This window comes from Aquila chrysaetos, chromosome 2 (genome assembly GCF_900496995.4).
Source record: "Aquila chrysaetos chrysaetos chromosome 2, bAquChr1.4, whole genome shotgun sequence".
NCBI lineage: Eukaryota > Metazoa > Chordata > Aves > Accipitriformes > Accipitridae > Aquila > Aquila chrysaetos.
This window is the reverse complement of record NC_044005.1, coordinates 20,698,717-20,712,289: the sequence shown is the minus strand read 5'-3', so window position 1 is coordinate 20,712,289 and position 13,573 is coordinate 20,698,717. Positions and strand designations below refer to the sequence as shown.

General features: G+C 35.6%; 1 protein-coding gene across 12 annotated transcripts in view; it reads right to left on the bottom strand.

Moving 5' to 3' along the window:
• Positions 1 to 13,573, bottom strand: part of EML5 (EMAP like 5) — a 120,516-nt gene that overhangs the window by 86,080 nt on the left and 20,863 nt on the right. For all 12 annotated transcript variants that reach the window (XR_005933647.1, XR_005933649.1, XR_005933648.1 and 9 more), the window contains exons 2-5: positions 12,541 to 12,700; positions 9,023 to 9,121; positions 8,390 to 8,458; positions 4,344 to 4,529 (exon numbers count right to left, since the gene is read on the bottom strand). Coding sequence is in view for 9 of the 12 variants with exons in the window: in XM_030030146.1 (XP_029886006.1) it covers positions 4,344 to 4,529; positions 8,390 to 8,458; positions 9,023 to 9,121; positions 12,541 to 12,700 (514 nt within the window). In the remaining 3 variants the exon portion in view is untranslated. The remainder of the gene's footprint in view (positions 1 to 4,343; positions 4,530 to 8,389; positions 8,459 to 9,022; positions 9,122 to 12,540; positions 12,701 to 13,573) is intronic.

Here is a 13,573-nt window from a genome sequence, read left to right as displayed (position 1 = left end):
ATAAGCAGACAGATACCTTTCAAATCTATGACTAGTCTAAACAGCAGGAGAAAAATACTGCATGACTTAATGTGTTGGTACATCACACCAGCTTAAAACCATTCATTTAAGTTCATTATATTGTTTCCATCTATATTTAATTACTATTCAGCCAACTGATATAGATGTGCAATAGTTTTAACAGAGTGCCTGTTATTTAACCTCGAGCCTGTTATTTAACCTCAGTTTCTGACATCAATCCACACAACTTTAATGTGTACCTCTGAAAGACTACCTCAAAATAAATTATTCAGCTACTGAGAAAGCATCTTATGTACACTTACTATGCAAGGAAAAGGCATAGCACACAAGAATCTTTAAAATGTACAGTGTTTTTAAATAAGCATGCTATTTTGTTTTAATACCCGAGTAACATCTTGTATATATATTCTAATAGTCATGGACTACCTTGAATTTAGAACATGTAAGATGATAAAATAAGTAAAAGAATCTATCATCTGTTCTTTGCACTGGTACAAAAATGAGACATCTAATAAAAGATTTTTTTTTTTCCAAGGTATATATTAACTTTCCACAATCAGATGCACTGCCTACAAATAAACTCCTGAAGTACTACCAGTGCCAATGAACTTACATATGCTTTGATGTTGCTCTGTTTTCTTTCTCCCTTTTAGAACTTTCATTATTAGTAGTATTATTTAGGAGAGATGAGCAAAACTAGAATTTGAGTTTCCCATTGCTATCCAGTGTTCCCTGTGAACTCTGTGCCTTTACTCTTAACCCCTGCTTGTTTCCATCTTTTCCTACTTTTCACTCCTACTTCCCCATTAAGTGAATTCTCCAGTCCTCTTTCAACTAATTCTCCAGTCATCCCGACCTATTTGCTCTCAACTTTTAGTTTCTATTCAAACTCAGATAGGAATCTGCTGGAAACTCTTCTTTCCTCTGTCTACAGTTCTTAGTATTGCTGTGACAGAAGACAGATAATCTGGCTTAGCTGTGAATTCTTATTTTGCTTGCTAGTGTTAAACTTGCTATCTGTTGCCTCGGTTGCTTATACTGGGACAGCACGGTTTATTTTTCACATTGAATTACTCTTAAAATAAAAAATGTCTTTTCAGCTAGGGTAACTGTAACAAAGATGGCCAACCTTTGAAAAGAACCCATTTTCTGTATTAATGCAGACCACTGCCAGCTGGATGGACCATATGCCCACATCACTAACATGCTTTAGAAAATGTTTTCCGGCATCTCAGATACCTACTGTTTATGATGCAAGAAAGGAATACATGGTACTTCATGCAAATAATGAGGCATGTTTTCCTTGAATAAATTTTCAGTTTAATTCACGCCTGTTAAGGAGTAATGATGCGAGATGATAAACAGGCATGCAGGGATGACAATTCCAACACTAGCATATTGAACGGAAATTCCTATCAATTCCCTAATATGCACACATTGTGCTTTTAACAACATACGCACATCACAAATGTTACCATTTACACTTGCATTTTCTTTTAAAAGAATGGATAAGAAGGACATGATTTATAAAATTAAGTACAAAATAACTGTAAAATATGATGGTAATAATTTAGTTTGGCTGAAGAGGCACTCTTATTCCAAGCTGCTACATTTTGTGATTACAATAGTCTGACAATATTATTTGTTAAGATAGTATTTTATTGAAAAGCAAGGTTTCATTTTGCTGGAAAGTAAGCTTCCAGAAGAGATTTTATTGTGGGGTTTTTTTCCCCTGAAATTGGTGAGATTTGTAGTGACTCTAATCTCCTGTGAAAATGAATTCCAAAGCCATGGACTAGTGCCCCTACTTAATTTTCAGTACTGCAAAGTACAATTCCATTGAGCCTAAAAGGACAGAGCCAAAAATAGAAAGCTAGATGAGACCAACTCCAAGGTGACCTGAGCTCCGTCCACTGACGCTACTGAAGATAAGGAGCAGAGCGCTTCAAATTTGATCTTGTGGTCAATAAAGGACTGACACAGCACATAAGGTAATGGAGTAACAAGCTCTCATCATCCTATGTTTATCGGTTGGGTCATTTCACACTGAAACAGCTAAAAAGCAACACTCCATGTAACATATATGTGAATATACAGGTCAGGTGTCTCCTACAGCACCAAAGAGGATGGGAAGGTATTTTCCTGATGAGTTTTGGATAGGAGGCAAAATGCACACGTTCCTCTGGGAATCCAGGTCTGCATATGCAATATAAGCATTTTAAAATTTCATTTCCCTAACTTCAACATCAAAAAGTAAATGTCCACATCATGTTAGGAAAATATAGAACAGAACACTATTAAAGACTAAATACGAACACTAAAACCAGTTCTGAAGGTATAGAGTAAGAATCAGGGAATATTTGAATGCTAAAATATCTCCTCATGTTTCTTCATTTTTAATTTGGGTCTTCTTGAATACATTTAGTATTTCTATCGATGCATACAGAAGGGTATAATGTGTGTGTGTGTATATATATATTTTTATATACATACACTTATACGTATGTAAAGAAATCTCAAATGCAACATATAGTCTAGGATATGTTTCCCATACTTATGTTCTTCCTAACTTTATTCTTGTTCATATTCAGATACACTGTCATTATACAGCTGTCTGAATAAGCAGTCCTACCGCTTTTAAATTATTAGTTAATTCAACAAGCTACAACAACCATCCTAAATGTACATTTCTAAATTATCAGTAAACCAAGAGTCTCCTTACTACAGACTGACGGCAACCTCTCCCACATACACATAATTCATCACTTTTTGTCCCCTCCATTCCACCTGATCAAATCATAAAGAGTTATTTTAATACTTGTTACATACATCATCCCCTCCAGTCCAATACTGCCAGTTAAAACAAACACGCATTCTTATAAGAAAGAATAATTAACTGTTATTAATTTTTACCTAGGATTTCGAAGCTGCAATATAGGAACTCATATGCTTGTATTTTCACACTATTTTAAATTGTTAATAAGGGAACTTCAAATATTATCTAGATAGCACAATGCTTTTCGAAACGAAAGTCAACCTTCAACCAGCAAATAATATAGCTTCATAAAGTTACTTTAGCAGTTTCATGCCTCGTAGGTTAAAATAACCGGAAATTGATTGGCTTTGTTTTTAAAGTGATACTTGGACAAGCTAGAAGTTGAGTCTTGCATTATATTACTGTATATGACTTACTACCATGAGAGGAAATGAGGACTCTCATAGTTTGGCATGCACAAATTACATTGCAAACCACTGTGTGTTTTTTTTGCTGCCTACTTTAATCACAAAACCATATGCTTTGAAAGAATATGGAAAATACAATGAAAACTTATGTAGCAAAAATATAATCACTTCATAATCACATTAAACATTTTGATTAAAAGTAAATCTTACCACGCACTTTTGAATAATTTTATTAAATTTTCACTGGTATGTCTTCACTTTTCAAAGCTGTATACTGTTCTAAAAAGCTGAATGAATACAGTAAAAGGCAGCAACATAGGACAAGGAAGAGTGATTGAGTTAAGCCAAAATGACTAAACATATGTGTCTACAAACAAGCTAGGTATTTGGGCTTACATTACAGTTCATAGAATCAACAGACTCTAGAGAGCTATCAGACAACCAGCCAGTAGGACTCAATTCACGGAATGACAGACTAGCTGATGTTGGCTCAAAACTCTGGAGAGCTTCTAGTCCAAACCCCTGCTCACATCAGGGTCAGGTAACAGCAGGTTGCTCAGGGCTGTGTCCAGCTGTGCTGTACCTCCAAAAGGACAGAGATGGGGATCAAGACTCCACAGCCTCTCTGGGGACCTGTTTCTTTGATTCAACACCAATATAGGAGTCCAGGCCTCCTGACATCCTTTTGGATTAGTCACGCATCCACAAAAGAAAGTCAGATAAAGTAGATCCATATTCTCTGGGGGAGGCAGCTATATACTCAACTCTGGTATATAAGATGTCACTATATATATCCACGCATGAGTAACTGAACAGAGTAATACATGTCTACTTAAGGGTAAATTTAAATGCATTCCAGGCTCTATTGATTACTAAGTCCTCCATCAATGATAATGGGAGACAGTACATAAATAGACATCTAAATGTATTTCTCAATCTAGCATTCACTTTCTACCATAATCAGCGATCTTAAGCAACAGAAAGGAGAGAAAAAAAAAATATAGATATTCAAACTAGACATAGTGAGTTTCTATCATCAAAATTGTTTAGAAACACAGACCAGGTGATCTTGCACTGCCCTTTCCAGCTCTCCAGAAATCTGTTTAACATTTTATATTAATTTAAAGAGATATACTTACAGCATGTGCTCCTTGTATTGTCCGTACAAGGTTGATTCCTTTCCATACATATATATCTCCATTCAGTGCACCAGAATATGTCACTTCATCCCTTGCACAGGCTAGGCACAATATAGTTTGGAGATCACCAGTTTTGCCAAAAACACCACGTTTTGGTGTCAATGAATTGCCACACAAGCTCCAGAACTGCAACATAAAGTGATTTAGAAAGATGGATATTTTGCTAATATCCTATAATTTAATTTGTACATCTGAAAGAGAAGCACCTTACCTCCAAAAGGCATCATCATTCATACCTGTGGAATGATTGATGGAGGTGACTTATTGATATGTCCCTCCCACCTCTTAAGGGAAGTTAAACCTCCAGGGTGGAATGCAGTGGATATACACGAAATCTGTTTCATAATAATTCCCTAAGCAACATAACCTGCAACCTTAGATGTTAGCAACACCAGGGGGGCTTGGTATGCTGACTCTGAGAAACAACACAGAGGGTGGAAGCACCGCGGCCAGGTTCTGTGATATCGTTGCAGGGATGGGGAACTGAAACTACTGGAACAAGAACAGAAGGTCCCTGCATTGAATCCACTGAAGCAAGGAGGTGAAACAATGGGGTTCTGTCAACGCTATTGTCTTACTTCTGATATAGAAGTGCCCAGTTCTGGAGTAGTGACATGTAAATCATGTTTTCTGGGTGAACTTTGCTCATTATAATCTCATTATAATGCCAAAACACAGCTCCATCCCAAAAGCTACCTGCCTCCAAGGTGCGACCGCCCCTTACTGAGCATGTGCTCTGAATTTTCTCTAGCATATACCTTTAAAAGTAAAGCAAGGAGATTTTACACCAATCATAATAAAGGTATGTATGACTAGAGTCACTCAAGCTCTACCTAGAAATAAGAAAATAGTATAAAAGGGCTTAAGAGAGGAGGAACGCTAGGGAAGACACCATCATAGACAAGTTGGGAGGACGTTGCTGACTTCTGGGATCAGTCAATAGGCTGAACCTCTCTCCCCCCCCCCCATAGGGATGCCTATTGGGTAAGACTTGAACCCTCGGTTACACCAAGTGCTTCCCCAGCAAACTTACAAATCTCTGTAGAGTTTTTCCATCATTTAGTGTGCTTGTAGTTGACTGTATTACTATTTGCACATGTTTTGCAGACAGTGTATTTATCACCAGCAATCCAAAAGAACCTGTACTCCTGCTGCTTTAATAAACTGTACTATTCATTAAAATCTAGCCGTGACAGTTTGTTGAACACAAACTCCTTAAGTCTGGGCGTTCTATTTCATTGAATGCAACTAAATTGAAAGTATAGTGTGCTATTTGTGCATCCGTAATTGTGATAGTTCAATATATTGAACGTGACTGGATATACAGCATTGAATTGGGCATCACTCAGAATCTAAGCCTAGCCGCCCCCAGACCCTCTGATATCTGAGGACAAGCTGGAATGCAAGGGGGTTTATTTTCTGCCAAACTTCTTTACACTTTAGCACAACACCACCCTTTTCCCTGCTTTAGTTCTCCAGTTGGTTATCAACTTTTTATGTTATTAACAAACTTTATCTTTCCATAAAATCAGCATAGCAGACTAGCTGGGAAAGAGTTTCAGGGTATCAGTATTAAATCAAACTGAAATTCTTTCAAGTTATAATTTGTGAGTCAGTTGTATTTTCAGTCATTTTTGAAAAGCATTTTATAATAGAATTATCTGATCTTTCTTTGATGTAAGACTTCCACTTTGCGAATGCTGCATTTGTATTTTATGTTACTTTAGGCATTTAAAGATGCAATCTAAGCATGTAGATTTGTGATAAGGTTGCCATTTGTTCTGTTTGAAAGCAGCTGGTTTTATTATAGACTTACCACTTCGCATCAGAACCACTAAGCATGCAAAGCAGCCATCTAAGGCGAGCATTTTTGAGAACTTTCTAATAAACCATTTGTGATTACAGGAATCACATGAGAATTAATTTCGTCCTAGGTGATCCAACATGTACTAATGATTCCTAAACTAAAGACATGCGAAGTCTCTTGTCAGAGTACAATACTTGCCAACTAAATCTCCAGCTACACTCTAGTTTCTGCGATCTCTGCAGACAAGCAGCACTTGCATATTCCCTTCAAACCCTCCTGTCGAAACATGTAAACGTGCACTGGAAAGTCAACAAGCTGCTGGAGTAATCCAGTGCAAAATGTGAAAGCATTTACTTCATCACTGCTAACAGGTTACTCTTACATTGTCTCAGCATGTTCCCTGTATACATGTTTATGAAACTGTATTTCACAGCAAGTCTCTCTCTTACCAATAATCTATTCAAAATTCCGAGCAGAGACTTCAGTTAATACTGGATAATGTAAGCAGTTACAATGAACGGATTTTTGTACCAGCAATACTGTAATTAAGAAATAACCATATATTGATTAGACAAATCCCTGTATTTTAACTAGTATTTCTTTAACCAAAGTACACAGGTCATAGATTATGTTGTTCCTTGAGAAGTAACTGCACAATTACTGCATAAATCAAACACTTAGCTCCAATATGGAAGCAGGTACCATATCTAGGAAAACTCCTCAATATCAGTTCACTTGGAATTACCTATATAACTTGATTAAGTGATATTTTATGCAAATTGTAATACTATGTGAGGAAAAAATACAGTAATAGTACAAACATGAAAGTAATTATTGATATCTGAAAGAACTAGACGAAGGGATGGTTTAAGAAAAAAACACATCAACAAAAATCTCTTGCCTGATCCAAATGCCTATAAATCCCTAGGATTCAGATTTTTAGTTAAATGTTTTCTAAAAGGAAACACCAATTCTTTTTAAAATTTTATTCTTATTTTAAAAGGCTTCGTAGAGCCTTAGAAGTTGCTCAAATAAACTTTTGCTTATCTAAATAGATATGTTTTGACATCATGAAGCCACCTTAAATATACCAAATCACTGCTGGCAAATATTTGCTCACTATTGGCATAATGGTCCTTTTAGATCTTGAAGTAGAAAAAAAGATCATTATCAATCAAGCTCATGGAAATCTGTGAATGACATGCTAAACACTATGCTAAATCAAAGACGTATGCAATCTAGCCAACACATTGAATACTTTTTCCAATAAACCATTAATACATATTAATCTAAAAGTTCATTGTATAAAAAGCAACACATTTTTCCCACCATAGGAACCTACACATAAGAGCAATACAGAACTTCCAAGCTGCCATCTACTGCTGTTATGTGGTAACACAGAAGACAGTGCATGGGAGAAGGCAGTGACTTTAGGAAACATATTTGATGCCAGTCAAGCATTGATAATCTTGCTAACAGGAGTTAAACCTGAAAAAGAAGCTGTTTCTGCACAGCAGTCAGTACACACAAAGCGTTTCACAGAAACATTCTGCTTGAAAAAGACATGAACTGTCCAAATTATGAATCCTGTAACAGGTACAGAGTGTTCAAAATAACAAAGGTAGGAATAACAGCAGGGAAACAAAAAGAATTAAAAGAAAGATCAAGCATTTTCTTTTCTCTTTCCACTGTATCCCCTCTCTCAAAACTGTAAGAAATGGTTTTTCTACTCATTTTACCTCTGCAGTGTAACAATTCATTAATTGTTCAAGAATCAGAAACTTGAGTACCCGGACTCACCTTAAATGTGTGCATCCTGTCTTACGCTACTTGGGATTTCAAACAGCATGTTTTAGACACCCTAAATTTTAAATTGTATTATGATCATTACATACGATGCTACTGACAACTGTTTCATTCCTTCTGCATTCCTTCTGTCAGGGCATGAACTCTTTTGAGCACAGATGGTCTGTTTTCCACTATATATATCTTGCAAAATTTCTAGTGTAGTCAGGTGTGATCCATGACTGCAGTTCCTAAGAAGTAATATTATTCTTACAGAGGACCTTTCATATTATAATTATGTATTGCTTTCAGATTCTATTATTCTATGTTTTATAGAGTATAAACTACTGCAGCTTAAATATTTTCCGAATTGAATTAACGTTTATTTCATTACCTTGATGTGTTTTACGCCACAGCTGACGAGCTTGTTTGGCTGGTACAAATCCCAAGAAATATCAAATATCTGCATAAAAAAACCCAAGGATGTCAGCAGAGATGTCTCTTCTAGCATGAGACAGTTAAAACAGTAAAAACTTGTAGCAAATTAACAGACAGTCTGAAAGGTTTTAAATGGAACTACTGGAATGACTTTTTTATCCCCTCATTCAACACTGAAAATGCAATGTATAGCTCGTATTAGTTCTGCTTGGTTTTTTTTTTCCTAGAGTAATTACAACACATGATAAAACAACATTAAGGTTCATTTACAGACTAGAAAAATTTAAGTGATTATTTACATTTTGATTTCCCATATGGGAATTAGGGTCTAGGAAGTGCATTAATTTTGCACTTCCCCTACACTCTCAACAAACCACACACAAATAAACAGCAAGTTACGCATTTTATTTTAGAAATAAAGGTACATATCTTAAATATCTTCACATACCTTAATACATATCCAAGCTTTATGCAGATTCAACTTCTAAAACATAAAATGTTTTTTGTAAAGACATAGCTCTATGTATACACAGACATGGTTTAACAAACTAAAATTACGTTGACACTCACATTCTTTAGTTATACTTACTCTGTCTGTATGACCAGGAGCCATTGATAACAATTTTCCTTTTCTCCAGTCCCATACACAAACTGTATTTTTCGAATCCAAACCAACTGAGACCAAACGCTAAAAACGTCCAAATAAAATAAATAAATAACTCAATATATTAATAAATGCTAGAGTCATCATTCTGAATGATAAGAAATTCATAACATATTTAAGTTAGAAGTCATAGCTACATTTCAATATAGAAGAAAACTAAAGATACGACAACTTATGCGAAAGCATCCATAGATGCATCTCTTTAGTTACATCATCACGGTCATAAAGAAGTAAGATCTTCTTGGATAACAACATATTTCTGATTTATAATGTTTAATATATATAATTATATATAGCACGCATGGCAAGTAGGAGTCATGAGATGTTTGCAAAAAGGAATAATCTCACTGAAGTTAACGAAACTACATGTGTTCACATTTAATTAAATATAACTTGCAGAATTTAAGTATTTATTTTACAAGCTCAGGAGACACGAAGAAAAAAATATTTTCTTCAGTCCTCTCAGAAACAAACGGAAGATTAAAAACAGTTAAAAGCTTTAGGAGTCTTTTGCTTCATTCTTCAAAACATGCATGAGGAACTATTCCTTTCTTAAACCTTTCTCAAACCAGAATCCCAAAAGACCCCGAACATACAAATTTCATGAAGTCTTTAATATTCAGAAAGAGTCTGAAGCCAGTTGAACTGTAAAACTAGGAAGGACAAAAAGACTGTTCCAAGAAAATACAGAAAAATAAAAGTTTGAGATCTTTCTGCTCTGCAGCCTGTCTTGTCTTCCAACTATGAAGATATTTTGTGCAGCTTTCTTGACACAAATCATTGACCATATTAGCCAACAACCCACTTTTACTGTATCTGTTAACCAGTCAAAAATGTTATTTTTCCTACAGAAATTCTCAACAGCAAGACTAACAGTATTAAAGATTGGATAAAAAGAAACTGAGTGATTTTGAGTTTTGTTCTTAAAGAAAATTACGTCTTTTTGTTCAGTTTATGCATGAATTGTGACATCTTAATTTTGACAAATGAAAGCTTTGCAAATCTTTAGGACAAAGTTTTTTTCACTGTTCAGCAGTTAATACCTACACACATTAAAGACAAATTTAGTTTCAGTTTCTACGTAGATTATCAAAGTGAGTTTGTAAAAGCAAAAGCCTACTCCCAATAACATAATTTCTTTACTGTCTGAAAAGCTCCAAGATTATGAGAACAAAAGAAACGAGTTGAATACAATTGCTATCCATGCTCCCTATTTATTAATGCCAACTTCAATTTTTTAGATACTACAAAGTCCAACCTTTCCATTCCGTCTTTGAAAACATTCTCGGAAGGAACATCAGTTTCAATTTCAGCTACACTTCCAAGCAGTTCAATTCCAGTCCTACTGCAGAACAAGAGGTGTAAATGCAGACCAGTTTTACAATTACTGCATACCCATCACAAAAAATTTGGGTGATGCCTTTCCAGACATAAGCTGGTACACTGACTTCTCAAAAAGGGAGATTAAATTATGTTCTCAGTTCTCCTAAGAACTAGAAAATCTTGTTACCAACCAGCACACCCCCACAGTGAAGCAGAGCTCAGGGAAGAGCAAAAAAAGAAAAAAAAAAAAAAAAAAAACCAAACAGCAAGCTTGGGGAATAATGTACCATAAAGCAAGCTGAACTTCTCTCAACACCAGGGAGACTGGAGGGTAACCTTGGTTTTAGATAACACAACTGCACCAGTGAATCATCAGGTTCCCCAAGACAATTAACAAAGGATAATAAACAAAGAATAAATAATGTCTTCCTGAACTAGCCAGACCAGTTGGGGGTGGGGAGGAGAGTGTATATGTGGCACAGCCCAACATAAAGTATAAAACCTGAACAATTAATAAAATAAACTTTGAAGAGGGCAATGGGCTTGACCTCACTTCAATCCACATATTTCTCCCTGGTGACTGGAGATGCCCAGCATCATGACAGTAACAGATAAACGTTTCTATCACATGTTTTTGTTGTGATACATCTGTATATTGCAATTGCTGTATCAGTCTACTAAATCAAAATCCCATATAATGCCAAATATATCAAATAAGTATTTTTAATATCAAACATTAAACCCTCTAAAAGAACCTGGTCAGGGACTCTGACAAATTTGGATTTAAAAGGATAGGCAAGATGTAAGCAAACATATTTTGCAGATCTTTCTGAACTGGATTTGTGTTTTACTGTATTTCCATATGAAGACAATTCTGGAGATGCAGATCTTGAAAAAACTGTATCCAGCTTTCCTTTGAGACCACAAAATCCTAACAAATGCAACAAAAAAAGCCATCATATGGAAATGCTGAGAAAAGTGGACAGCCTAAATTCTGACCATGTATGGTTTTAAACCTAAGAATTGGTACTAGGTACTGCTAGAACAAATCACAAATCTACATTCAAATCTCTCTAATACACCCAGGGGATGCATAACTGCATTGTAAAAAAGAGTTAGGGAACTTCAACCCTAATTAGATACATCTTCACCTTAAATTATTAAGGCTGTTCAAGTGAGGAAGTCACACAAGTTTACACAGAAAAGAACAACATAGAGAAAAGATATTGCTGTCAAGTAGAAATGATGTTCTAGAAAGAAGCTGACTCCAGGAGTTGACTCCCTCAACAATGAGAAACCTAAATGATAAAATCTGTAGATCATTCCAACAAACTCAAAACCTCCCTACAACAACTACAGCATGTTTTAACAGAAACAAGTTACAGCTAGGCTTTCTTCTATTTGTGTTCAATAGAGCTCCATTTGATATTGTCTTAGTAAGGACAGCAACTGCTCTCTACAATACATCCTCCCTTGAGAAAGATATTGACCTTTTTAGCAAGCAAAAGGAACTGAGAATATAGCTAAATCTGAATATCACATTGCAAGGCTATGTGGGAGGGGAAGAAGTGCTGCATAAGACTAGGAGAGCACAACTGCAAAAAGGACTTTCATGGCTAATACCTCTTCAGCTGCTACCTAATGCGTATTTTCCATTTCTAATACAACAATCAAGAAAGCCTCTTTACTCATAGGAGCAAGTATCTGCTAAAAATTATCTCCCTTATAAGCAGCAGCTCTGAGAACCAATTTACTACTCAGAAAATGTTTTAAAGTAACAAAATTATAATCCAATAAAACTTTTCTTCACTCATATCCAGGATACACGAGTGTGAACAAACAATCAAAATGTGGAAAGCCACCAACACATGCAAAATGCATGACAGAGAAGGGGATACTGCCTGAAGACATTCAGAGTCTGAGATGAGTAACGCAACAGGACTGCCATCACTGTGTGCACAAGACGTGCCCCTGCACAGGGGAGGTCCACTCAACTTGAGGATAAGCAGATAAAACCTGAGTCAAAATACTCCCTTAAAAAAAGAAAAAGCTACATAACAAGATTTCTGAGAGATAAACAATTTATTTAAGTGTTTGAAAAAAGAATATTAATTACATACCTGACCATCTAAATCAAAAGCCAAGCAAGCTATACCATGTGTATGAACATCTTTCAGAACAGATACAGTTTGCACAGTGTACGAGTCCCACACACAGATGTATGGTTCTTTTCCAACTTGACCTGTTGCCACCAACACACGTTCAGGATGCAAAGCGAGGCTGCCAAAGAAAAAGATATAAAATATTTTTGCATGAAACTTTTACATTTGCCTAGTTGGCTGCATGAATATTTTTCCTTAAAAATGATTTTACAATATTTTCCCATTGATAGTAGATACTAACAAGTCATTTTGTATCACAGATTCCACAATAGCTGTAAAATTCCCTTAATAAGTACATGCCACCACCTTTCTTAAATTTAAACCCTCAAGCCTTCTCCAATTAAACTAATTGCAGAATAGTCATTAATCCTCTGTTCCAAAATACAGTTTATTAAATTAGGTCAGATTTTCATGCACTAAAAAAAAATACCTATTTTCCCTTTCTATTTCTTAACATTTGAAAACACAAAGGATGGACAACAAAAGTTAGCGTTCAGCTATTTACACAACTATCATCAACAGAGATATGCATCTCCAGAAGTACTTCATTTCACAAACTACTTGACATCCTTCTTGTGAGAGGATTGAATAGCCTTCTGAAGCTATCTCTCCACTGATCAAACAGCAAGCCAAAGCATGACTAGCTTAGACTAGATGTTACGACCACTCTTCAGATGACTAAACTGAAGTGAGATGAAGATTACATTAAATATCTTAATTTTAATACAGAACTATTGGGAATAGTTGATTTTGAATAATTATTAACTTTTCACATTTCTAACATTGCAGAGAACTTTTGTATACTTCGTATATCAGGGTCGTTCGAAGTCCACAGAGGATCATTACAGCTGTTTCATCAAATCTGGGACGAAGCTAGAAAGCACACTAGTCAGCAAGATAGTTTTTTGTTTTGTTTATGCAAGGAAGCTGCAAGGGAGGACATGAGGTCTGAAGATTCATATTTCATAACACAGAAAAGTAAGTAAGAATA